Source organism: Nyctibius grandis, chromosome 19 (genome assembly GCF_013368605.1).
Source record: "Nyctibius grandis isolate bNycGra1 chromosome 19, bNycGra1.pri, whole genome shotgun sequence".
NCBI lineage: Eukaryota > Metazoa > Chordata > Aves > Nyctibiiformes > Nyctibiidae > Nyctibius > Nyctibius grandis.
This window is the reverse complement of record NC_090676.1, coordinates 7,156,018-7,183,896: the sequence shown is the minus strand read 5'-3', so window position 1 is coordinate 7,183,896 and position 27,879 is coordinate 7,156,018. Positions and strand designations below refer to the sequence as shown.

The following is a 27,879-nucleotide window of genomic DNA, read 5'->3' as shown; positions in this document are numbered from 1 at the left end:
ACTGGCCATCTTCCCTTTATAAAAATTAAACTGCATGTGCATTAGAAAAAACTCTTGTTGTCTTCACAAAAAAATAAAAAGGAGATATTCTCCCATTAACAGGTTATTTCTCACTTAAACACCCAGTAGATGCTAAAACTCGACATCAAGAAGCTTCCAAGCACAGTCAAGCAGGCTACACCATAGCCACATCCCTTTTGAAGTCTGTAGATCCCATATTCATATTACAAGTCTGTTTGAGACTTTACAGTTTGGACAAAGGTGCAAAGTAGTTTTCCTCTAAATGTAACTGTATTGAGTTTAGTACAAAACTAAACATTTGAAACATTTAGATTAGTATCGTTTCTCATGCAAGTCCTGGGTATTTTCTGCTGTAAAAGTTTCTATGTTGGTAGATATGTTTAAGAGGCTTCTCTGAAGAACAGCAACCAACACCAAGAGAAGAATCCAACTGTATTTCAGGAACACCATACTGAAATCCAAATATCAAGTATTGCCTCATCCTTGCATTTAAAAATATGATGGAAACAACCCCAGGGAAACAGATCCCTCCAACACATTATGGTCCTAACATACACAAGGCAGATGAGCATAATGTCAGCACCATTGCATTGATGTTCACAACATTTATAAACTGGACAGTTTCAGACAGTTTATTTGGAAGTTGTTTTAAAAAAACTAACATAGTTCAACAGAAAAAAAACAAATGAGAAACTTTCACCTTTATGACAGAGGAGCATAAGCCAACAGGATTTCAACTTCAGCATCTATAGTTTACCTGAGGTGTAATGACTATATATTCTTTCAAAGAACCATAGAATAGAATGTCCTGAGTTGGAAGGGACCCACAAGGATCATCGAGTCCAACTCCCATCCCAGCAACTCTTCAGCAGCGCTCAAGTATGTAAAAATATAATTCCTACCTAATATTTGGTCAATTAATTCTAATGAAAAATACTCAAAAGTCAATGTCAAGATATACATTCTCCAAACACCTTCATAACCCAATTGTTTAGACTACTTTTTATGGCTATTTGGTACAATATGTTAACAGAACCAGTATTATAAAACTGTAGTGTTTTTGTATACAGTACAATCACAGCTTAATTCAGTAGCTTTCACTATTTTTCCTCAAGGGATTAACTGCAGGTAAAACTCCATAGAACATGCACTTGTGTCCTTAGACCTAGGGGAAAAACAACAAAAAAATTAGTTTTGAGGTATACAACTATAAAATAGTACAACACATTTTTTTGTTGTGCGGAGTATCTTTAAAACATAAAGGGAATTTCTTCTGCACTCTTGCATGTGTATTTAGAAATTAGTATTGCCACATAAGGTCTGTGTCTTCTATTTGCCAAATAAAAGCTGGCAATCAAGTCTACTTCTGAAGATACTCAAGCTCCAAATAGAAATACAGGCAGGAAATTGAGTTAGCTTAAAAAAAGCAGAACTAGACAAAAATATGCTTAGTAGGGGAACGATAAAAGCAGTAAGATTAGAAGAATATCAGGAAATAAAGCAAAGTATTTTAAAAGCTGTCAACTAGATGTCAGATAGCTCTGCTCCCCAGATATGTAAAATCTTTCCATAAAATAGTGCATGCTGGTCCAGGTGCTATATAGCATTCAAGACATATCTCCTTAAATTTGAATGAGGAAAATTATCTGTAGCTCTGGGTTTGAAAAAAGCATGCAGATATATTTATTTATAGTCTTACAGAGTACTTATCTCCTTAGCAGCTAAGAATGTTGCAAACACAATGGGGTTGTTAAGTTCTGAGATACAGCTACAGAACTGAAGAGATGAAGCACAGGAATTCAGAACACCAGGCTAATTCTTTTCACTTGACCTGTTTCCCTAAGAGGCTACACCCACCCCTCAGTCAAACAAAGGAAAAACTATTTGGAACAACCTCTCCAGTACACAAAGATAAACTGTCAAGGAGCTATCATGAAACCCTTACTTTCCTATGAAATAACCCACCAAAAGGAGTCTTGTTGTTTGAGGCCATCCTCACAAATCTTCAGAAGTTGTAAAATGAGTAATGTCTACATTTTCAGGAAGGTCTAACCAACGTAACCTCTCATAGGATTCGTGAACTGTGATAACAGGCACTTCTTCTCATTTCTAGTTCTCTACGCGATGTTCCCCCACCCCCATGTACTGACTTAGGGGGAAGGCCCTTTCGTTGAACACTTCCCACTGGTATTGTAACCAATTAATATATTTATCTATTGTTAGCTCTTCCAATTTTTTTAGAAAAGGAATATCTACGTATTTTTTATGCAAGCCATTACCACTATTCAAAATAACTAATGCTGCTACACCAGTATTGGGTTGACTTTGTAAGAGAGGGGGAGTTCATATTTTCAGCTCTTCTGGTTCCGACTCTCATCATGCTATGCAGCAACCTTTGATGTCGTGAGTACATAATACAACATTTCAGTGACAATTAGTTCAAAATATTTGTTTACCGTTTCTTGAAGTAAATGATCAATTCTTCTCGTCACTTGGTTGAAAGTGCGTATTACCAATGAAAGTTTCATAATTTCGCTTTTGTGGCACGCTGCTAGGTAAGTGTTGGTATGACACAGATCTCTTTCCTGACAAAAATAAAATTTAAGGAGTTAGAATTATTTCCTGCTAATCTAATTGGTCAGACATTCAGCTGTGAGCAGGCCTACATTAGCATCCAGAACCCCAGAATACCACAGATGCTACAACAAAGCATCTCATGAGCAGGGCCTGAGACAAGATATCCCTAGTCCTATTAAAAGATTATATGAAATTCAGTATCCAGAACAACCACAAGAGGAATGCCAAATATTAATTTAATAATTTTGTTCTCAGCTGTATGCATGTGATGTCCATCTCTCCAGATTTTGCTTGTGTTATTTGCAAGAAAGAAATATCTTTAACTCATCATAGAACAGGCTTCACTTTAAGAAAGTTTAAGTGCTACAGTACATTCTATAGCATGATGCCTACATATCCAGTTCCTGTATGTTTGAAAATTTGAATTTTTGAATATGAGTATTTGAGAGGAAAAACAGGTATACTACATTATTGCCATCACAGATCATATGTCAATTGTGGCACTTTAAAGAGTGTTAATATACATTTACTTGAAGACCTTTGTTAAGCAATTTTCAGTCTAGTATACAGGTAATTTCATGTTTATCTGAGACCATTAATTCAGATTTATATATGTGAAATCAATGCCTGTTCCATATTAAGTCTTATTAGCTTAAGCGAGCAGTCAAAAACACGTCATAAAATTAAGGAAAAAAAGTCAAGAATCATTACTCCCACAGGATATAAAAAGCCCAACTGCCATCCATATTCCGTGAAAGCTTTAAATGCAGCATTGAAAAAACCTAGCAAGCTTTAATTAAATTAAAATGGCAAAGCTAAATTAATATTTCAACAGAATCTACAAAGCCATTCGAGTGTGTCATGAGCAATTGTCTTTAATTTGCAGCCTCTGCCAGATCAATCAGCCAACAGGTTATCCTTGATAGCATGTTGCCATTGCAAAGGCAACTAATTTGAAAATAACACAAACTGAGCGGTTTCAGAAGGTTTCTGTCTCTTCAGGGCAACGCAGAATGGCAGAGCTTACAAGCAATAATGGAAGGCATCATGCTTTAATCAAGTTTGCCAAGTGGAACATATTCGCATGACAACTCGATCCAGCATTTAACATGAGACATAACATGTTCATAGGACCTAAATAATGTTGCCACAAGGCACACAAGGCCCTTAGAAAAGGTTTTGACATCATGTTTTAGAATATCACCAGACATCATGTTTTAGAATATCACCAGAGTTCAATAAAAAGACTACAGAGAGCTGCAGGTCTACACCTGCAGTACTTTGCATATGATATCTTACAAAATACATCTTTGAGGAGTTGCAAGCCTTAGACAAACAGCTGTACTTCAGCTTTTCAACAAAAAAAGAATTTGCAGAAGCTTTCATCTTCACCGTCTCCACCCACATTAAAACTCATACTAAGAAGTTTGCCCATCTGCCACTCTCCAATAACTATCAAGGTTTGGGTTGGGTACTTCTAGGTAGAAAGGTTGGGAAACTAGGAAATTAGCCTTGAAAACTTACATTTTATTGCACAGGGCTTTTATTGAAGTTGCTAAGAAAACCCACAGAGGGGGTCTTGTTTCACAAGTCTTTCTAATGTAGGTAAAAGCCATAAAAAGTTGCTTTTCTTGCCCTGAGACAGTACTGTGTAACGAACAATGGAATCTTTATTTCCATGACAACAATACTGTCAAATTAGTTGCAGCCATAGTTTCAAGAGCTCTAAATAACAAGAAACTGTAGAAAGTTATTGACTACAGGCTATTGTCTCCAGGCTTGCACCAAAGAAGAGGAAGAAAAGCCTACCACAGAAGATTTTTCTGGCAGACAGGTGGTGCTTTCAAAAGAAGAACAAGGTGAATTCCAATGAAGTCACTGTTTAAAAATAGCATTGCATCAACTGCTACTTCAGTAGGCTAACCTCACTGAGATTACTGGCAAAACAAGACCATTTCCTTATCCCCAGCATACACTAATGCTGGAAAGGAGCAAGACGCTGCCCACCAGGCAGGGTACCTGTACCAGGGGTACAGACTACTCTTGTCTAGCTGGTTGAAGCTGCAAGACCTTTTAACTTTCCCCTTCGTGTTTTCATTAAAATTAATAGGGTTTTATACAACATCAAGAGCATTCCCTCAAAATCCTGCATGTTCTATCTGCTCAACAGATAGCAGCATCATGAATCATAAGTTCTCGGTCAGTGCAAATTAACATAGTTTAGTCCTTAAAGACAGTCATGTCCTCCACCAAATGTTGAGATCACACATTAAGCTCTTAGCTGCTAGCAACCATTAATTTTTTTTAAAAAAAAAAAAAAAAGAAAAAAGAAGAGGTCTTGCAAAGCACTGTAAATTCCATAACTGCATAAATGACTTCTGTGCTCAGAAAAACCCCTGTATTTCATTCTCTCAGATCACTAGGAATCAAAAGACAGCAACAACATTTGTCCTTCTACCCACCCCTCTGCATTCTATGCATAACCTAGGGCCCATTTTACATTCCTCATGGCAACTCATGGTGCAGTTCATGGTACACAGACAACACTCTTCATGAAACTAGGAATTAACTCAATTTCACAACCACTTCAGTGACTCAAATGTGATGCTGGCTTTTCCTTTATCCACTCCCTACCCAGACTGGAAACAGAACTGTAACACTTTCCTTCATCCTTCCACAACCCACTAGCAATCCTGAATATTTATGAAGCCCACAACCTTAAAACAAGCAAACAAAAACCAGAACAGAGTTAGCAAATACATTTTTTTTGCCACATAACTAAATGCAGATTTACTATTTTGCAGTTCACTCTGGCCTAAGGTAACACACCCCTGCTTGTTATGAACACAGACTACTTCAGAAGAATAACTTTACTGCTTTCAGAGAATGGGAGTATTCAGAGTTTAAGAACTTAGCAGAGACTTTAAACCGACACAGCACAGACACACCATTCATTTTTATAATAGGATCTTCGTTTCAAAATTCAAAGTCCTACATTTATAGCTAAGTCCATACTGACCTCAGCTCAAAGTCATAAATACCATCTTCTACAAATAGTCAGACAACTGCTTAAATATCACCTAGCACCTTTTTATCTTGGTCTCCTGCTAAGTTTTGAAAACGTTGACCAAGAACAAAACATAAAAAGCATGTATTTCATAAAAGTACCAAAACCTTCCAAATACATCACAAAACATTTATCTCTGCTAGGCCCAGAATTTTCCACAAAGCATTACTATTTAGTGCAATGAGATACCATAATTAGAATAGCAGAAATATGTTGTCCTAATGTAACAAAATATTCTGTTCCTACTAAAATCACAGATTCTGTGATTCTGTGTGTAAAAGCTAAACATTATAAAAACCCACTGAAGAACAGAGGTATAAAATTTAAAATCATAGTTTTATGATTTGTAATACATCCTTTTCTGCAATTGAAGGGAACAATTGTACATGACAATTTATTTGTTTGGTTTTTTTTTGTAAGAGGTTTTATTAATATTCCAGATGGTCCAAGACTTCTTGTATATTAGGCAGAAAGGCTCATTCCATATCCTGGATTAGTTAGCATGTCTGGAGTGCTCTGATGAGCAAACAATACATGTTTGCTATCAGAGACCCATGGCAGAGGGGAGAAGGGAACTTGAACTTTAAATCCTTCTTTAAAATTCAGACCTTCCATGCTTAATTCCCCAAGCCAGGAGTTTGCTGAACCTGGATTTTAAATTTAAAATCCACACATTGACTGGACTTGATGAAATGCTAAGAACAGCTTGAGTTTCTCTATTTCAAGGTGGGTACACACATATTTATATTTAGTTCACCTTCCTATGTAATGGTATAAGACATTTAACAAGGAAGGAGATACAGTACCTTCTACTGTAGAGCTGGTTACTTGGCCATTGCTAGATCCAGAAGAACTGTAAAGTGATCCAGAGCTATATGGCTCATAAGGTTTGAGAACAGTCAATACATTAGGAGGATCAACATCATCTGAATTCAGAAGCCCTTGTTTGGTTGGCAAAACAGTGGATGCAGGTTTGGTGTGAGAACATTCCTGAGGTAGCAGATTTGCATATCTCTTTGCAACACGAAATCTGCTCATTTCGTATCTTCTGTAATTAGCCATTGGAGAGTCTGTATGTTCAACAGCTAACAGATTAGGTTTCATTCGATTAGAAGGCATTTCACCATAGTCTAGATTTACATTGCTCACAGATTTACCACAAAGATAGTCTTTTCCTCGATGACAAGACCAGGCAGATTCATTTAGGTGAGAGTCAAGAGCCCCACTCATGCTGCTGCTTACTAGACCAGATTGAGACACTGGGACACTCAGAGCTTTTACTTTAGAGTCAGATCTTTTTACTCTGTCCAATACTGGAGAGATACTGGAATTGGAGTGCATTTCTTGCTGAGGTTGTCTATAGTTATTTGCCTGAGCGCCAATATTACTTTGCTGTTTATGAAACTTGAGGTTACTTGGAGCTGTGCTGCTTGAGTCAGTCACTGAAAAGAGAGGGACTTTGTTCTGTGCAGGCTGACATTGCTTAGCTTTCCCCGTTTGCAACTGTTTTTGCTGTGTAGATGAGGAAGCCTTACTTTTATTAGAATTAAAAGACAGAGGAAGCACATCTTTACCAAGCAGAGCTGGAGGGCATCCAGTGCGTCTGGCTTTAGCTAGAGCCTTGCTTCTACAGCCATTTTTGTTAACGGTGTCAGGATTGTATTTGTGCATCAGCCTCTGGTGCGTCATTAGGACTTCTGGGTAAAGTGTTCTGTAAGTACAATACGGACAGGTGCTGGATACTCGTAGGTCTCTAGCTGAAACCACTGAACGTTTCTGTGAAGTCCCAACAGATAAATCCAAGGGCTTTTCTTGAGAGTCCACCACAGGTTTGCATTTGTAGTTTTTAGTGCACTCTCGCACATCATCCACATTTTTTCCATCCTTTAAAGCACAAACATACTGGACGTCATCTTCCTCCGATGCCACAGAATCCCGCCTCTGTCTTTTACGTGGAATATTGGCCTGAGCTTCCTTTGCTTCCTTCTCAGCTTTTAGTTTTTCCAGGTAAGAAGTGGACACATTCTGGTGTATTTGATTTGAATTGTTAGAAACGGAACTTTTGTTCAATTCCCTAGAATTATTTTTCAGTTTTAAAAGGACTGTGCTGCGTATCGCATTGTTCAAGGACAGAACTTCCTTTTGCTGCTTGGCAGGTAGGCAGCTCTCTGCATCTTTGGCACAATCAAAAAGCCCCTTCAAATTTTTGGTTTCTTGAGCACCATCAGCAGCCAGCAAGAGCTCTGTCTCCTGACTCTGTAATGAAACTTTGCTGTCACTTTTCACATCTGCTGCACTATCGGCTTGCTTGTCCTTGTGATGCCTCTCTAAATGATACCTCAGTGAAGTTTTCTGTGCTGCTGCATACTCACAGAATTCACATTTGTACGGTTTTTCACCTGAAACACAGTTTTATCAGTAAATAAGTTTGATACAATTTGATTTGAAGTCTTGAATATAATTAAAGAAAGGGGAAAAATGTAGATCACAAAACAGTAAAATAGGTTTTTCTTTCCCCTTCCACATACTCATAATTCTCAAACTCTTCTAAATCATTTAAGCAACTACACCTTACTGCTTTCTCTAACTACAGTGACATCTTCTGGCTACGATGAAGATACTTTCCACACACTGGCCATGTATGAAGATGGTAGCTGACTATGTTTGGCAGAGATAAGCAAGAAGTATAGCTGTGGGTCACCTCCAACAATTTGTAGCCCTTGATCATACCACAAGTATGCTATTCAACAACACAAATGTTACGGTTCATCTATAAATAGAGTTGTTTCAAAAGAAACAGGGACATACATTAACAGAAGTAGAAAGAGTTTGCCTGGCTATGGAAAACAAAACGTTGAACTGAAAAACAGACACAGCTTTTTCCCAGGTAGCAGCAACTGGCAGACAATCAACTTAGTACTTGGGAAACAGGCTGCTTAAAAAAACAAACAAAAACCAAAAAACCAAAAACACACCACCACATCACCAACTTTTTGCTAGACTGTTAAAAGCAGAAAGAATTAAAAGTTTTAAAATACATTGTACTCTTAACAGTACTTAATGTAATTAGCCCTATATTCAAAAAGATTTACATTTATGTAAATAATTCATTCCTTCCAAGAAATTTCAACTGGATTTTTTTTTTAGCACTAGAGAAAACTTTGTTCTTAATATCAATAACTTCGAAGGCAACTTCTGTTTTTCTTAAGCAAAACCAAACATTCCATTCAACTGGATCCAGCAGACTTCCTTCCCCTCCCACAAAGCTGAAGCCCATTTACCTGTATGAGTTCTGAGATGAATATTGAGGTAATAATTTGAGCGAAAATACTTTCCACAGTAGCTGCATTCTCTGGAGGCTCCAAGGTTTTTAACTTTTGCTCTTTCTAAACCATCTTCATTTTTAGCTTTGGGAGAAAATATAGCTACATTATGAAAAGCAAATGCAAATTTGGAGTCTCAAAGTAACTATCTTTAAGAAAAAACACAGAATGATGAACTGTTGTCAACTCCTACAGTCCACAACCATCTTTTGTTCTGTACTGCTGCACACTTAGCAATCAAAGAGCAAAAGAGTTTAAAAGGTTTCTGTCTGTGTCAAGTAACATTGCTGTTAGTGACTGTAATGAAGAAGCCCCAGAGAACGAACCAGATGCAAAACTAGGTCTCAAAGAAGAAGAAAAAGTTATCTTTACAGACCTACAGGAACTCGATGGAGAATGGCCCGTCTCAAAAATACATACAGGTTATAAACTGTATTCTTTTATTAAAGGGAGTGCTTCAATTAGTAAGTGAGAGTGTGATGATTCAGACTGTAAACCTGCTCTGCGCAACATGGCAAAACACAGGAAGGTGTTTTGGGGAAGGAAGGTGGGGAGGAAGATAGATTTTCTTGTTAATTGTGATGATATTATTATTATTTCTGTGCTAATCAATGGAGTGTTGTACTCATATAAGAACATCCTTAGATTTAATGAGTAATATTTCACTAGAAGCATTAATGCTTAAGCTTTGACAAATATGGGAGTAGGAAAGTGACAGGAGTTGGTATTCTGCGAAATGTATTCAAGGAACAAATTCACAGATTAAAAACCGGTTGCACTCAAGTGTAAGCAGCAGTAGTTACCACTGGAGGGCGGCAAGTACAGCATAATGTCTACCAAGAAAGGGGAGAAAGCTTACACACAACCCACCATTCAAATCAACGTGATTTCTTTGGCAAGTTGAATTGAAAAAACATCAAGACAACTTCAGTAAAATATCCGAATCAAAGCTGACTAGAAAGCTACAGTGGGAAGAGAAGGAAGGAGATGTTTTGCTCGACTAAGATGTTAGATACGTAATAGATCGCTTAAAAGGTTCTCTGAAGTTCCTACGTGTTGGAAAGCTTCTATACTGGAAATGCTAAGTATGGCTAAACTACGGCTAAGCCAAGCCATAGCTGTTTTAAACAAACAGATAATGTCTCAATAAGCATGACTCAGCATCTCACAATGAAAGCTGTTGTACTTTAGGATAAGACACTGAGAAACAAAACAAGCAAGTTAACATTAGGTAATAATTCCATTCCTTTGTTACTGGAGGCAAAATAAAGGGCTGCACATTACCAGAAATGGAAGTCAGGCGTGTGTGCCAGGACATTCTGTACGTTGTGTCTTTTCTTGAGATTATGCAAGTGTCTGTTCTTCAAATGCAGACTCAAAGCATGTCACACACAAGAGTGCTAGATTAGCTAGAAGACTTTTTGCTACTCCTTTTAACTAATTTAAAATTGCTGGTTCTGACATTACATACAATTCAAAAAAAACCATACAACCTGCAGTCTGATAGAAAAAGTTTGGAATTATTCTTTACTTCTCAGGACCTTAAGAACTGCTGGTATTGAGCACTGGACACTTTCTGCCCTTTCTTACAAGATACAGGGGAAAAAAAAGTGAAACTGCAATGATTTCTTCAGAAATACTATTTGCAAAAACACGTGCTGGACAAGAAGGGATATGCAACACCCAAAAGCATCCAGTAAAACTAAGAACGAGGGAGAGAGAGACAGAGATGGAAGGCGGGAAGGGGGGAGAGATAGAGAGAAGAGGTAAGTAAACAGTGACTTTTCCTAGACTGATTGTTATTAACAGTATTTCAATGATTCCACTAACCCAAACCATAACTGCAAGAAGGCCCAACAGAACTTCAAAGACCTCAAAATGGCAGTGTCAGACCTTTCTTTCCCTCTCATTTTTCTCTTTTCCCCTTACCCCATCATATCTCTGGCCAAGTTTTGAAAAGATAATAGAGAAAGGCAAGATGCATTCTTTGGCTCTAAAGAGTTCCTAAACAATAAAGTAGCACCCATCTCAAACTTATGTGCTCAAAATGCTGCTCACCTAAATTAAGTGTTTCTGGAAGCCCATCTTCAGATCCATCTTCAGAGCCTCCTTCTATTCGATCTCCTGCTCCATTTTCATCCAGACTTGCAATTATATCAGCACAGCATGTCCTCGAAGCAGCTGAAGTCTCTCCATCAGTCCGCCTGTCTTTCTTATGTACTCTGGAATGAAGGACTAGCTGGTGGTATGTTCTGAAGGCTTTACCACACTCTGAACAGTGTGTTGGTTTCTCTTTGTTCTGAGACAATTTAGAATCCATCTCCATAGAAGGCACGTCACCACTGGGATGTTTCAATTTGTCTTGGAATAAGTTACTGTTCCCTGTATAACTGCTGGTTTTATTTACTTTTGACTTCCCTGTAGTTTCAGACTGGCTACGTTTATTTGCATTCCAAATTCCACAGAGTTCTTCTTTATCAGAAAATGATTCATCATTGTCCGTACTTACTTCTTGCCCTGGTTCTTTAATCTGGCCATGGCCAACTGCAACTTTACCTTTGGTAGCCAGCTGCCATGCTTGATATGTGGTGAAAGGATCTAGTTCAGCTATGCATTTCACAGGTTTTTGTGATTTGTCATTTTCTGGAACCAAGTTTGGTCTTAAGTTCAAGAATCGAAAAAATTCCTCTCTTTGAGACGTTTCTTCTGCACTAGGTTCACCAGTCACTTGGGGGCTTTCTCCACTAGGTACTGATTCTTTGGTGTGCACTTTACTGTGCTCAATTAAAGTCTCTTTATTGAGAAATAGGAAACCACAAACCATACAAATTTTGTAAGGTGATGTTACATTTTCAGTTACAGGCTCCTGCACCACCTCATTTATTGTTATGGGGCCTTCAGAACATTGTTGGTGCTTGTTTTTAGAACCAGGCTTTCCAGTATGTGTTCTCATGTGATTTTTGAGGAACCATGGCTCTTTAAATCTTCTTCCACATACATTACACCAATACATGAAAGAATCTTTATGCTTTTTCATGTGTGCCTCAACGTCAAAAGCCTCATCAAATGTTTGTCCACAAACTTCACAACTAAGTTCTTCACTGTTCTTTTCATTGTTTGGTGAAGACAAGTTTGTTCTTACTTGACATTTATCTAGAGGACTAAGATATTCGGCTTCAACACGCAGGACAGCTGGTTCACAAAGAGTAGGCCTATGCTGAGTTAAAACATGCTTACCAAGTTCTTCAGGATGTTTAAAAGTCTCATCACAAAACATGCAGTCCAGAGGCATGCATCCTTCAGCTTGCATGAGAAACTTTTCTTGCAAGCTTTTGTAAGAAATTGTGTTTGTTCCTTTTATTGTCATTGAGGCATCATTATTCTCCATCTGTGCACCAACGGTACTGGCTATTCCATCCGGTCCATCCATGTATGCCAAGAGAGGTTGAGTTGGCATGTTTCCTACGTTCTGTTCCGTATTACGTGTTTCAGTTCTTTGGGGATGCTCACTGATCATAGTAAGGACACTTGTAAAGATCTCCAACATGTGCTTACAAGTCTGCTAAGCTAAAAGACCTCTGCCAGGAAAAAGATTTTTTTCCACAAGCAAAAAATTATTTTTCTTTTTTTTTATCTGTGTTCACACACCACTGAAAGTGCATCCATCGGTTCTCTCAGTGACGGAATGAGGTTTTTAGGAACTATTTCTTTTGTTTTTTCAAGTTGGTAGAAACAGTCAGTTGCACTTAGGTTTTTTGTACAAACGTTTCAAATAGTTGCATTGGGCAAAATATACTCAAGGACAAGTTCAGTGCCACAAAGAACTCCAGCACCTGGAAAAGAGAGAAAATAGTTAGACTTTTCAAAAGAAAAGGAAGGTATTGTCTCCCAAATAGTGAAAACATTAGGGCTAGAGAACTATCGAATGCTCCTGAACACAGAAGGCATACTTATAATAAATAGTCAATGAGGGACAGCTAGAAGGCACTCCGGTCACTTTTCTACCCACCACAGTTGAAATAGTACGGTCTTGAACGTCCCTATATTCTATTAGCTGGGCTTCTGTATTAAGATTGCTATATAAAAGCAATACTTTGTCTATCTATTCTAAACCCACTCTTATCCAGTTACATAAATCTGCTGGAACCATCTTTCAATACACATATTGCTGAATTCATAACAAGTAAACGGAAGCCAAAGTAACCTTTCCTCGAACCTGTGAAACCAGTGTTTATAGAGGCACAATAAGACTTTTCTTGTTTGGTCTCTTAAAGGCTGTTGAGTGAAAGAGAGTTCCCCCCCACCCCCCGCCAAGACTAGACAGCTTGGAATTAGCTTTCCTAGTTCTGGTACACAGTAAGCGCCAGTACAAATCTTATGTATTAAGAACTACTCACCAATACCACTATTCAAAGCTTTTACTATCATCCACAGATTTACAATCTCTGTGACAATTTTGGGCTGGTACAATTAGATCACCTCAAAGATGGAAATAAACTAATGATACTGTTTCTTGAACAGTAGTTTAGTATTCAAATCATCTAAGAGGCCAACTATTACACTTAAAAAGGAAATGCTTCTAATTTCAAATTGCATGCAACAAAATACATGCTTTATTAATTATACTCAAAAGGGAAGGTTTAAGATGCCATAAGATTAAAAAGGGTTATGATATAGTTAATCACAACTCCAATTTAAATCTCTAAGTCTATAAGAGTTATAATGTCTGCTAGCAGCAATTAATGGTCACCACTCTTTGTGCTGTCAAATTATAGTATTGTGGAGTTCAGGACTCTGCTTGATCAAATTTTTGGATAAAGGAAAAGTCTACCAAACCAATGCAAGACAATATAAACTCAAAAGTAATCATTCTGAGATGAGGCACGTTTCCAAAGACATGAATATCTAATGCAAAGAATGCATTAAAAATTTGACTCAAACTACAAACTTTCACAAATAATTTCATAGAAGACAGCTGGCCAGTGATTCACGTTACTTGAATATTAATTCCTCAAAACACAATATGCTCTATAGCTCTTATAGCAGAAGACAGTATGGGCAAAGTAGGATTTTAAAATTAATCTCAACTTCCACCTCTGCCCTGCTTTTATTTGGAAAAAAAAAAAGGAAACAAAAAATGGAAACATTTTGCTTCATTTCAGCCAAGGAAAGGGTAACAATTCAAACACAACCCTGTAATAGTTCAGGCTATAGAGATTTCCATGACAAGTAGTTGTAGCAGATAAAGATGCGGTTACCTATGCAGCTGAGGTTACCTTCTCCAGCCTTTTCTGATCAGCAGTGCTAGTCAGACAGAAAAAGGTGGTCTTAAGCTGTTAAATCTTAAACCACTTCAGTAGAAATCAGACACCAGAACTTGAACTGAACTTCACCAGAACTGAACATACAGTTCAGTGGCCCAAACACGGCTGCCAGGGAGGCACTGTTAGGTCACTTGCTGGCAGAACCAGTATGACTAACGGCCACAGGAGCTTAAAGGGACAGGACCTTTAACCAGCCGAAGTGAAAAGGCAGCTATCTATAGACCCAAAGTTTGATACGATGCCTTCAACTTTACCTACCACAGAACAGCCAACATCCAAGATCCAACATCTCAAACACTTTATCCACTTGCTGCACTACAGCCTTGCCCTGAGAATACTTTGAACTTGAAAAGTTAACAGCTCCTTTTCCACCATCATGCAGACAACAAGATCCTGGAGTCTAATGAAGATGGATAAACAAAGCCACCAGAATGCCAATACAGAATAAAATTCTTGTTGCCAGTTACTTCTCTTCCATTTTTTTCCCCTGTCTCCAGAGCTTAGTGTCTTCATTGTCCAGTTCTCTAATCCAGGTCTGGACAATGATCAAATCTAATACCAAGAAGCTTCTAATTTTTTTTAAACCCAAGTTGTTTTAGGCCTGGGCCAAAGACTCATCACATGCTAAGTTAAACACAAATTGATGGATCTTGAGGGGTAGGGTAGAGAGCATATGAGGAAACAAGCCACTGGCTGACGGGTTGATAGCAACAAAATGTGGATTTTCTGCAGCCAAAGTCTCTTTTCTAACTATGCCCTTTATCCCCATGTTCAGTTTTATCACTGCCATGATTAACGCTTCCTCTCTGCATAATGACTCAAAAATCTTTTGTAATAGGCAGGTTCAGTCTATGGTGAGACACTTCTGAATTGCTTCTATTGCAACCTTTGCTTTTGCCTTTCTCCCTTCCCCGTTCAGTTCTGACTTTCTGGCTTTCACCCACCCCTATAGGCAGGTGGAGAAGCTGTAACAGAAGTCTGAAGCTGAAGTGTTCCAAAAGCTTTCCCTTTTGTAAAACATAAGGAAAAACATATCAAAGGGTGCTGGTTCGCATGTTTTACTTCATGTTTCAACTTGTCGTTTTGTTCTATTTCTACTGTAGTTTTAAAAGGTATTTTTTACACAACAGGATAATATGCTGCAACAAAGCTCATATGCGGATAGTCAATGGTGACTATCTGCCTGAAAATATTTTATTTGCAAACCAAAAATGAACAGCAACTTTGAAAGACTCCTGAACACTGATAATGAATATCCAGGTGAGATAAAAAAATTGAACAAACTTAAGAGTTTAATGCATTTACATTCAGAGCCACAGGTAAGCACTCTGCAGTAATAGGTATAAGAATCATCCTACAAAAAGGCCAGAAGCATTTCTAGGGTCAGAGCCAAATGCCAGAGTGCCTGAAGTCCCACGTACTGAGATTTATCATCAACTATTTCCTTGCTAGTGTCTACAAATACAGAAAAAGCCAATTACGCTTTATTATGCTTCCCACTTTATGTCATTACAACATATACACAATAGAGCAACAAGAATTAAGTCACTGTAGAGAGAAAACAGATGAAAACCAGCAGAAATCCACACTCAATCCCCTATCGTCCACAGCATTCTGGGATGAGATGAGGATAGAAGAGATCCTTGTAACAGGGGCCACCACACACGGTTCTACTCAAACCTAACCTAGGATAATACAAACATTTTGTAAAAACCACATGTTTCAAGATTTATTAGCATTTAAAGGACAGGCATAGATCAAATCTAGGGAAGGCCCTAGGTTGGTCACTGATGTGTGAAAAACCCCTCAATCAATCAATAACATTTTCTCTGGTGAGCCCTTTGAAAACGGGTCTGTTTCAATCTTCTCATTTAAATGTATCAAGGCAGACATTATTCAGCTGTCTAAAAAACTAGACCTGTCCTCACAACTGCACGTATAAATACAGAGTATATAACTTTAACACATGGATCATGAGAGGAGTTTAACAGGAGTTTGGATCCAATTTTTATTAGGTATCAATAGGTTTGAACAAGCGCTTTGGAGACTTCTTCCATGGCTCTTCAAAGCATTTTACACACCTTCACCAACCCATGTCAGCAGCTGAATGCTTTTCAAGATTTCACTGCCTTTAATAGGAGGCTGTGAACACTTTTGAAGAACTGGCCACAGCTCATCCTCTAGGCAGCATTGCAAAGCAGAGCAAGATATTCCTGTTTTAGGAATCTGAAATGCCTATTTGCAGATCAGGCAACTATTGTCCTTGGATATACCATCATATACAGGAGATAGTAGCTACAGATTTAAAAACAAATTGCAGGCAGCATTTCTGAAGACAACTGCAGATGTAACTAGACAGAATTATATTTAAACTGAGAAGAAAAAGAGATAATACAACCAGAGTCAGAAGGTGAGCTACAAAGCTCTAGTCTTATTTTTGTATCTGGTGATTACACCCTTCACTCTGATTAGGTATATGGGTTTTACAAGTAGGCATGATTTTACGCTCTCACTGTTTAGACAAGCTAACACATGCAAAAACTACAAACCAAATATCTACACTAGGATTTTATCCATTATTAACAAAAACTTTCTTCCTAGTGAAGATAATATTATGCCTTGGATTTGAAGACCAAAAATGCTGATTATTTACATTCCTGTGATTCAAAACCCTGTAGGCAGCAGCAAAACTGTCAAGAGTTGCCTTAATTCTGTACTATTGCTTCCTTGGGAAAAGTGGACAATGTGCAGTTTTTGACGAGCGCTGCAACTATTTGTGGCTGAAGGTCTGTATCAACAGACAACAGCTCAGCACACCTGGACATTTCCTAGAGGGGTATTGTCCAGAAGTGGCAAATTCTTCTCAACTGCAGGATGCCATCTATTGTACTTTATTCTTCCAACAGTCCAGAGACTGAGCATTTAGCAAACTTCAGTTCACACCTGAGCCACATTTGGCTATATGGTCTTTAAGTCAAATATTTCAACAGGTTTGCAGCAATACCCATCATATTTATAAACACCACAAAACATATATAAATAAAGATTGAACTGGGCAAATGAGAACATCTTGTTTTCATTGCACTTGCCACAAAACCTAAGAACCACACCAAAAAGCTGCTGCATATGAATGATTAATAAAACTAAGAAAATTTTAATTAAGTGCCTGTAGAGAAGTTTAATTTATTTTTATTAAATTACACAACCAGAGACTACATATTACAGTCTCAAAGATTTCTTTGGGAAATGACCTATCAGTAGTAATTTTATTGCATTTCTACTTCCTGCATTTCAAAATTTCCATGAATATGTAATAAAAACTCTAGACACACCTTTCAGAGAATAGCAAAGTCTAACCATTGACTTTCCCAATTTAAACACTACAGAGTACTGGGAACAAGAGTTGCATAGCTAGTATCGGGAAAAACAGCTTTACCTCGCTAATTCTGGGCCAGCAAAACTATTGTTAAACTGTAAAAAGCAAGCTGGAACAATTACAGAAGTTAACCTAGTTGCTGCAACAGTTTCTTGAAAACAGAAGTGAGAGAACTAGAAGAGTTACAACTAAGTACATGATACTTAGTTACTTTTCCGTATACTAGACCATATGTACTCAGATATAACTACCTCAACAATCCCTCAGCACATCCTTAAATTCAAGGCCAGTAGCAAAACTATCCCTGTTTAACAGATGCCCAGTTTCTTTCACTATCCTACTAAGGTTCCACAAGGTTTCAAGTCATTCATAATCCAGTGCCAGCAAAGAACGAGAAACCCACACTCAAAAACCCACCAGAGCGCCAGCTGCTGCAGATTAACTACCTTAACTTTTACTGTGTCTACTTGACTTGAGAAATTTACATGTAACTCTCAGTTCCACTTCTTAAAAAAAAAATCTTCAGTTTTCTTCATGTTTCAAGACATTTCAGGACATTAAGAGTCATTTTACATGAAACATTCTTTTGTCTTCATATGTTTATGCCTCAGAACAGGTTGCTGCTCTTTGGTTTTGCTAATGAAATAGATTTTATAGTGCTGATTGCTTATTGGAAACCACAAGTTATTTAAACACCTTTTTTTTATTTCAATCTAAAAGGTTTGTTTTTTTCAGAATAGCTGTTCCAGTTCTATCTAATGAACATAAATAAACTGAACCAGTTAACATTACTTTTTTCTCATTGAGACCACAAATAAAAACTACCTTACGGATATTATCTGTTTTATCTGGACATATCTATATTCAGGTATAATATTGATCATAGGCAGAGTAGCTCACGCATAAAAAAATGCTACTTCAAATTCTCAAATAAAAGCCTGAGCCAAGACTGAACCTAACTTATTTTTATATATAACTGCATGAAGTTAAGATAGTTGCACTACACGTAGCACATACACAGCATATTAAGCAGAAATACCATCCCCAAGTAGTTGCTAACAATATTCCAGAGCTCCAAAGTCTCGAGATAGTACCTATAGTGTCCTCGGTTGTGTGTGTTTGCAGAACCCCTCAGTGACAACGGCTCCATTGTATGAGCAGTACTGGTGTGCCCTGGCCTTCACAGGCTCCTGTGTTTAGTCAGAAGGTGTAGCAAAGTGTCATTGTGAGGTTCTCATTCACCAATTGCTCAAAACATTAGTCAGATTTCCAAACATCCACAGCGTGAAATTTCAAGTTTGTCTCTACAGGTATTAGGGTTTTTAATGCAACCACATAACTTCCTTTCTCCATTTAAGAAGAAACACATACATGTCACACCTCACGCAATAAGGTGCTTTCCTGTATTAGACAGAAATTACTTTCCTACCCCAATTTGAGGAAAGGATAACCCCTAAATCCAGTGAAGATGACACACTATTTGCTGCATAGACTGTGTCCTTATTTCTGAAAGAGTCCACCTGCCCATCTGCCTAAGACTAAGTTAAAACACAGGAAAGCTGTAAAAGTCAGCACAGATAAAACATTATTTTGCAGAACAGCAGAAGAGTCAGCTTTACTTCATAACACTACATGAAGCCAATAACTTACTCTTCATTACTGTGCATTCTATTGCTTTCTAGGGAAGGGAAGAGCTACTCCCTTCTATCTTTTAACAGTAAATCATTTTAACACAACTTCCCAGTGTATTTCTTTGTTAATGGAGGAGCACGTGAGTGCATCTAACACCATTTCCCATCCACACATGTTTTTATACCAAATGTTCAAGTACAAAAATGTTTTTTAAATAAAGTTTTTTAACAGTTCAGTCTGATAAAGAACTAATGTGATTACAAAAGTAATGTAAAAAGGAAATGGAGATTTAGGGGGAGAGGAAGGGAAGGAAGAGAGTTGTTTGTTTCAGTTGCAGGAAAGATCAAAACGAAGACGTTCAGGTTGAAAAGAGAACATAAAAGATGACCCCAAATTGGAATTTCTACTCCCTAAATCTGCAAACTTAAGTCCCTGTGTTAGTCTTCATCCTTCAGGCTTGAAGTTTTCAAAGTTATCCTAAACAAACTCAGAAGGGTTTTCATGGCTTTCTAAGAGAGATACTACTCTCTTTTCCTCAGTTACAGTCCCTTCTAACAACACTAGAGAGCTTTCCAATGCTGTGATACTAAGACAATTCCTAAAAACAGAACTCAGGAAAGAAACACATATACACCAGAACGCAAGAACGTTATCGCCCAGGCATTTCTCCACAAACACTTTAGAAAGATTTTGTGTTGAAAGCTCTTTTGTAGTCAGATAAGACAGACATACATGCAAGTCATTTTCCCCTTTAACTCTAGCAAACAGGATTTTAATCACTAGTGGAAAATAACTAGTAGTTAATAATGAACAATATTAGGAAAACTCCCTCCCCCCATTTCAGACATCTATACTAATAGAAACAAAGGATATCCTTTTGCTAAAAAACCTTTTCCGGTAGAGTCCCTTTTTCTTCAAGGCTATATGTCTAACAGTGCTTTGGCAGAGGATGGATGAGCTGAATGTGTCTCCTCAGTGAACTGAATGCCTCTTCTATTAAAAGATGTAATTATTCCTTTTAAAGCAGAGAACATATAAGCTTGCATCATTTTGCACATGTTTTTCCTCCACTGAGCAAGAGCAAATATAAAAGAGACTAATTCTTGGCATTAAAGGAGGAAGTGCTACAAGTAAGTACTGACTTTTAAAGTTCAGAAGGACTGCTCTAAGCCAGATTTTTTCCTTTTCTCCCCCTCTGATTAGGAGATAATTTCTCAGGAACCATGAAACCAAAGCATACTTTAGACAATACGAAGTGGCCAGTACCTGTTGTAGAAAGGCTGATAGACACAAGAGTGATCCTATTTTAAATAAGTCTGGGACACATTTCACCACTACTATAAGATGATGTAACTTCATTAAAGCAAGAAGTTACATGCACTTAAACTGGCAATGACCCCTTACCTTACAAACCAGTTTATTGTTCTCTCCACAGCAGGTAAAGGCTCTCTTGGTGGAGTGAGCGATACGCTTTTATTGTTGAGTCAGTCTCACCTTACATAACCAAGACTCAACATACAAGGCAGTTTTTCATTTGAAAGAAGATATTTTCAGAGACCTTAAAAGCAAATTTGACTTTCTTACTTCTTGGCAGAAGGATGTTAGGTCTCTCCAGTGGCCACAACTACAAAGAAGTGGTAAATTCAGAGTTTACCAAATTAGACTTAATTCCTTATTACTCAAGAGCCAGGAGTTCCTCCGTAGCAATTATAGGCAAGTTGCATCCCTTTGGGCTGCATAGGTGAAATAACAGGAAAAGAGATTATTTTACTGAATTTGAGAGAAGCAGTCACTTGCAAAGAGTTCACTTTGTTAAGGTCATTAATCTTCCCTAGTGCTCTCACCTGATTTCAACTCTGAATCTCTTACCCAGCACAGCTCAAACCCCCATACCTTGGAAGAAAAAGCAGCTACTTATCCCTCCCCTCTGCAGAGCACTGACTTTAAAGATGTCACTTTCAAACATATCCACAATTATGTATTTGCAAAAATCAGTCTTGAAAGATGAAAAAAGGTACACAGTCTGAGGGAAAGACATTTACTTCTACTTAAGTCATCCCCTGGACTAGCATCTGAAGACAGTAAAATAGAGAAGTGCTAGAAATAGACACTTCAAATAGCTGCCTCCTTTCTTCCCTGCAGGTGAGAGATCTTTCAGAGACCCACATAGACTGCAGGAGACTAAACCTTTTTAATTGCCTAGCATTACATAATCTCACACTAGTGGACTGAAAGGAGGTATGTGATGATGTAGTCAACATACTAGGCTTCACAGTGCCAAACTGTCCTAGAAAGGAGCACTAGCACCCACAAGAAACTGGCCTTTCAAACAGGCAGCAGTTTCATATACAAATTTTACTAGCATAAGAAAAAAAACCATTTGAAACAAACATTGAAGATAAGCAGAAAATTGTGGCTTCTCTGGACCACCTTTACATCTGTTTTCCTTACAATGTACTAAACATCATAGTCTTTGGAGTACATCTAATTTTCTTCTTCCTACCTGTGTACCAAAAGAAACAGAGGTTGACATAACCCCAAGGATTTCACCCAACCAGTTCTCAACTATCATGATAAAGTGTAAGTGCAATACAAGGGCCTTTAATTTCCCTTATGTAGTTTATGTCGGAGGTAAACTGCACTCACTTTATTACACTGAAAAATGCAAGTGTACCCATTGCGCATAAACAAACTCAGACTTTGATACTTTTAGTTACATAAAATCTTTAGCACATAGAAAATCACTATCCAGTCAATTATTCACTTATACTTGGATGGGTTTCTGCTCAAATCTTTAAGTCACACTGATCTACATAGATTTTCCTGCATATCCTAACCACATTTCCTCTTGTACTTTCTTTTGAAATTCTCAGGGCAGTCTGATAACCAATTCCATCTTCTGCAATGAACTCAAAGACATTATATTTCGAAACAAGTATGTCACCTAATTTTTGATTTGTAACTCATTTTTTCCCAGCACCTACATTGTTCTACTTTGAAATCGAAAGTCTGTTCTTACCATTCCACTTAACTTGCTGCCCCCCTTAAAAAAAAAAAAGGAAGAATCAAAAGAGCTAGGTTTATGATAAGCTATAAACTGTGCTCTGACCAAAGTCATATGATTATAACACTAGAAGTTTTAAATTTTTTTTTTCCCACTGACATACACCCAGGTTTGGCATAAACAAGTTTTCATCAGCAACAAAATAAGATCATTTGGGAATTTCACTGAAAGAAGTTTGTTTCTAAAAGCAAGTCGTTTTGAGAGCAGCTTTCTGTTTGGAGGTGCACAAAAACCTAGGTAACTTTAGGCTGAAAAAGTGTGTTTGGTTTTTTTCAGTCCTAAAATACAACACGCATTGAGAATCTTACATAGCTTGGTCATATCCTTTTCCTTACTTTTGTATTCAGTTGCAAATCTCTTGTGGTATGAGTCACATCTCTCTAAAAGCATGCATACAGTAGTCAGCAGAATCCCCTGATTGTATTAATGCACCAGAAAGAAAAACTTTTTTGTTACTAAAGTCACCTTAAAAAAAAAAGGGGGGGCGTCAAGGGTCATCAGAAATGACCCAAAGTCCATTAAAAGTAAATAGCAGTTTGAAATTAATGTAGTTATGAGATGTGGAAAGAGTATTTGATTGGAATGCTGATGTTCTAAATCAAGAGCCTCAAAACTAAAAGGGTGAGCTGGCAAATGGCAGCCCTGCTGTAACTGAAATGTACTGTCTTGCTATATTTAAAGACAATACCTCAACAGTTAAGTATTGGAACATTTTAAGTGAGATAAATAAGCATAAGACATGGGCAAATATCCTTGGTTATTTAATCATCCTGAAAGCAGTGTGGAAGTGTGAGGGTGAGTTCAAAGGTCAAACTCTTCTTTCAGCTTCTTGCAAAGAAAAGAAAGCTTAGTCCATTTCACCTTAGGGAAGAGGGGGACTGGTCTTTCCATATGCCAGCGGTAGTTACAGCATTTCATAACACAGGAAAGAGGGAGTGTATTTACATATACAGTGTATGGAATCTTTTACTAGGACAATGAACTCCAAATCAAAATTCAGGTTAGAAAGAGTTGGGACAACAAAAAGTCCCAAAGAACAAAGGGAAGTTAAAATTTACTTAACATTTCCCCAGAGCTTCTTAATTACAAACTCTCAGATTTTTGTAACTAAAAGTTTATTGTAATCATCGTTTTGAAAGTCTAAGTGAAACCCACAGTTCCCTTTTAAAGTTATTTCCCCCTGATCACAGTAATAACTTAGCACTTTGTTCATATAAAATATGATATTAATCTATCAACATAGTTCTGAATGAAAACATAGTAGTAAGGAGAAGCAGATAGATTCTGAATATTAGAAATAAGTGCTCAAAGAGGAATTTTTTGAGGGTGATCTAATGAAAGGGGAAACCAAAATGAAGTAACCTTTTGTGTAAGACAGTCTGATAAAAGGTGCTAAAGTTTATTATCTTCCGCTTTCTAGCCCCTACCCTAAATCTTGCTCTCCCCACCACTACCAAAACAAAGCAAATCCAAAAAACATTATTCACTTGAAATGCAGAAAACAAAAAGAAAAAAAAATCCTCTAATCCAAAGCCTGGAAGCCATTCTCTGAAGACTACTTAATATGAAACTTTGTTTACAAGATACAAATATAGCCTTCTTACCACATTCAAAACCAGAAAACATCCACTTATTTAAAGAAATTTTTTTCTATTTTGATCAACAAGGACGTAGGTATTCATTTGAAATTTAAATTTGGCCCCAATAGTGCCACACGAATGTTTTAAATTCATATATGATATGCACTGTTTGAGAATGTTTAAACAAAGGAAGTAGGAAAAGCCTCAAAATACACAGCAAAACTTAATGGCTTCAATTTTAAAATATCTACTGATTGCAGCATGGCAAAATTATTCTCTTATGCTTACAGCCAGTCTTCAGAAAGAATAAGTGCAGTCAGTGTAGTAATTTGTCCCACTGGAAATTCTGTATAAAACATCTACCTAAAATAAACAAGGCTTCGCAGCAAGAATCGTCAGTTGCCATTAAGGACACACCTTAAGTTCTTACCACACAGTAACTAAACAAGTACAAACTAGTGGTGACTGTTTGCTACTTTTGTCTTAAAAGTTAATGAGATCAATTCACTCCTCAGTATCAGATCTTAAGATAATTTTCATAAAAATGCAAGAGACAAACCACTCCAAAACACGAATATCCAGGATTTGAGTGTCTGATGTTTTATCAGAACGCCTAAGGTTCTTGTAAACACGAATATAAATATTAACATTTAAACCTGACACCACGTAATACTAAAAGGTAAAATGCTTAACTGCTCAGAATACTAGTGCTCGGGTACTGGAAGGCAGCTGTTGTTCCCCTGCCTTTTCTTTTGTTGTGCTTAATCTCATGTCAAGTCATTCAACCAACTCCAAAGCGATGAAGACATAATTGAACAACCTTAACTAAAAACTGATCTACTGTTCTTTAATAGCTATATATACTGCTTAACGATTCGAAAAGGCTAACATATGAAAAAGAATCTATAGAATTTAAATCAGCAACTCTGGTGCATGCAGAAGAGTTGCTTGGCTGTAGGCCAAGCCAATCAATAAGCACTGTAATAACCATGTTTCTAAAGTTATTTGTTTTCCATATTCATCATCCTAAAAACTTAAAACTTGAAAACTCATACTGATTTCAAGAACGAGCTGAGATATAAAATCCAAATATTTTGCACAGAATTACAATATTGCTCATTAAAAAAAATGTTACAGAAAGATTAGTGATCACAAAGCCACATTCCTGCTACAGATCTTAAAATATTGACTCAGTTACAGAACTAGTAAAGGGGAAGAAAAAAAAATACCTCCTCCACCCTTTCCCTCTTCCCTCCCCCTCTGCCAAAGAATGCAGTTTATCCTACTTATTTGAAACTGTCCTTCTATATTATCTAAGGAAACGCTTAAACCTTAGTGTGGACATCACAAATTAAAGTATTAGTCGTATTCCCAAACCTACAGTTAATAAGAGCTCCTAAGAGCAATAAAACATGGCGTTAAAGCATTTGCAAGCCATTGTCATAGCACTGTGCTCTGATACCTTTGCAGACACAAAACCAGCCCCCACCAACCAACAAGCATGTAAGCATTGGTCAGCAAGTCAATGCCTGCTATTCAACTTGTAGTTAGGCGTTTTATTTCTGTGTCTTCCAGATCATATCACTCCTGCATTTCAGGGCCTCATAAAATGTGAAGAATGATATGCTCCTTCTTTCTCCTTGCATCTGAAACTGCGTTATTTCCCTCTCTTCTTTTTCACACATTCTTACAAAAACTTCCCTTTTCACATACTTCTATAAGACAATATTTCACTGCATCTACTTCAGTTCCTATTTCTATTTTCGATTTTCACTAGGTCCTTCTGCTACTGCCTCCCCCTCAAACCCACTGGTAGAAACTGATCTAGTTTTAAAGCTCTCAAGGTCATTTCAGAAATGGAAAAAAAAAAACACCACGTTGTTGCCTTAAAAAAAACCCAAACTTTAAACACACAAAACCCCTAAACTAAACCCTTTTCAAATTCAAACACCTTTCATGAGCAGATCAATAACCCAACATAAAGATTTTTGTTCACCACCACTTCAAAACTATTACACTTCAATTCATATACTTAGTGGGAGTCACACAGCACATTTTATGGGATGGCTCATTAGAGTACAGACCTTACTTTGGCTGCAGGTTTTCTGTGTGGGAAGCAAACAAACAAAAAAACCCCCACCCAGAAACAGAAAGTCCAGTGGGTATTCACGGTACAGGAATGAAATCCAATCTCTAGATATTCTAGAATTTTACTGTCCTCACTTGGCAACGTCTTTTGTTGCTTAAGAAGTCAGTTGAGGCTTATTTATTTATTTTCTAAACTTCCTATTTCCCTTTATAAAAAGGGGGGAGAAAAACGATGCCAAAGGAATTATTAGGAAGGGTTTAGTCTTTAGAAGACAAAGGTAAACGAAACAAGAACTGGCAAAACGGATCAATAAACTTTTCATTAACACCCACCCCCCCCCCATCCGCCCCATGAGCCACTTACTACAAATCCTTCTTCCAGGAACATCTTTGACTCACAAAGAAATAGCCTCTTCCCGCTCCACCCCCCCAACCCGGCGGAAAAGCACCCCCAAAACCCAGGCTCGACGCCTCGGGGATGTAAAAGCGAACACCCAGGTATACAATGGGGGCTGGAGACACCTACTTGCGCGGGGGGAAGCGGCGGGGGGGGGAGGCGATCCCGGGCAGCAGAAGGAAACCGGGGACAGCGAGAAGTTTACAGGAGGGAGGGAGGGAGGGAAGGGTTTCTCTCTCTTTCTCCGCGCCCGCCGCTGCCTCTCGGCGGGCGCTGCGGGCCGGCCGGCCCCCGGGGAGGGGGCGGCGGGGGGGGCTCGGTACCTGCTGCTGCTCCGCCGCGGGAGGGGGCGAGGCTGACGCGGGCTGAGGTGAGCCGGCTGCCACACACCTGGCCCCCTCCCCGGCCCTCCTTCCCCCCCCTCCCCGGGAGTCGCGTCCCCCCCGCACACCTGCCCTTCCTCCTCCTCCTCCTCTCCCTTAGGGGCAGTCAGTGCGCCTCGCCTGCCTCCCAGGCACCGGGACACCACGGGGATGGGCGGCCCTGCTCTGTGGTGGGGGGGCCCTCAGGGTACGCCCCCCAGCTCAAAACGTTCCGGAAGGCAGCTGCCCCCCACCCCCCCCGGTCACTCACACAACCAGCCCCTCACGGCAGAGACCGCCCCGAGGGGAAGGGGGCTGCGCCTCCCTCAGGTGCCCCCTGTGAGGGGAAGGAGGAGGGGAGGGGGGGCCAGAGCCCCCGGGAAGTTGACCCCCAGCCCTCCCTCACCTGTGCCTGAGCCGCCTCCCCGGCCGGCATCCTGAGGTGGGGGCAGAGGGAGGAGGGGAGCGGGGCGGGCGGCCGCCTGCGGTGCCGCCGGACCCCGACTCGGCGGCGCTGGAGCTCGGGGCACTGTTTGTAAACCGCTCCCGCGGCAGCTGTTGCTGGGGCTGCCCGTGCCCTCGGCCCCGCCCCCTCCGCGCGGGCCCCGCCCCCCGGCTGGCGCAGGCCCCGCCCCCTCGGCGGGGCGGGCGGCCCGTGAGGCGCGCGGCCGCAGGGGCGGCCCGGGCCGGGCCTAGCGTTAAATAACGTGCCCCGGAGCCGGGCGGGGGGGCGCGGAGCGGGGAGCCGGGGCAGGCCGGAGCTCTTCCGTGTGGCCCGGTAGCGCCTCGGGGCGGCCGGGCCGGGGCCTGCCGTGCAGTAACGCGAGGGCCGCGACGATCGTTCCTTTGTGCTGTTCGCGGTGCGAGGGGGAAGCGAGCGAGACCCCGGTGGCGGGTCGGGGCCCGGCGGCTTCTGGGTTTTGTGATGCAGGGAGATGGGGCGATGGTTATCTCCCTGAATAACAAAACGCAGCGAAGGACAGTTCTATAAAGCCTTGCATCCCCCTGACACAAAGCGGGCACCCGGCAGGGGCCATTACAGGCCGGATCGGTCTGGGCAGCTCTTAC

The 27,879-nt window shown here is 39.3% G+C and overlaps 1 protein-coding gene across 2 annotated transcripts; it reads right to left on the bottom strand.

Moving 5' to 3' along the window:
- On the bottom strand, positions 1-27,330 carry ZNF217 (zinc finger protein 217). 2 transcript variants are annotated; one of them, XM_068416201.1, is made up of 6 exons: positions 27,218-27,330; positions 11,047-12,821; positions 8,947-9,072; positions 6,472-8,064; positions 2,478-2,606; positions 1-1,186 (listed from the first exon to the last, which is right to left on the bottom strand). In XM_068416201.1, exons 2-5 carry the CDS (start codon positions 12,533-12,535, stop codon positions 2,497-2,499), a joined length of 3,318 nt encoding a protein of 1,105 aa, XP_068272302.1. In that variant the 5' UTR covers positions 12,536-12,821; positions 27,218-27,330; the 3' UTR covers positions 1-1,186; positions 2,478-2,496. The 2 variants fall into 2 exon arrangements, with proteins under 2 accessions (XP_068272302.1, XP_068272303.1); XM_068416202.1 differs by lacking the exon at positions 27,218-27,330 and adding an exon at positions 26,049-26,099.
- Positions 27,331-27,879: the final 549 nt, after the last annotated feature.

Bases quoted from the DNA above. Each gene is read 5' to 3' on its own strand.
- ZNF217 (XM_068416201.1), bottom strand. From the start codon at position 12,535: ATGTTGGAGATCTTTACAAGTGTCCTTACTATGATCAGTGAGCATCCC. The intron at 9,073-11,046 runs GTGAGCAGCATT...TTTCTCCCAAAG, and splicing joins TCCAGAAACACTTAATTTAG to CTAAAAATGAAGATGGTTTA. The intron at 2,607-6,471 runs GTACTGTATCTC...TATTTTTGTCAG, and splicing joins AACCAGCTCTACAGTAGAAG to GAAAGAGATCTGTGTCATAC.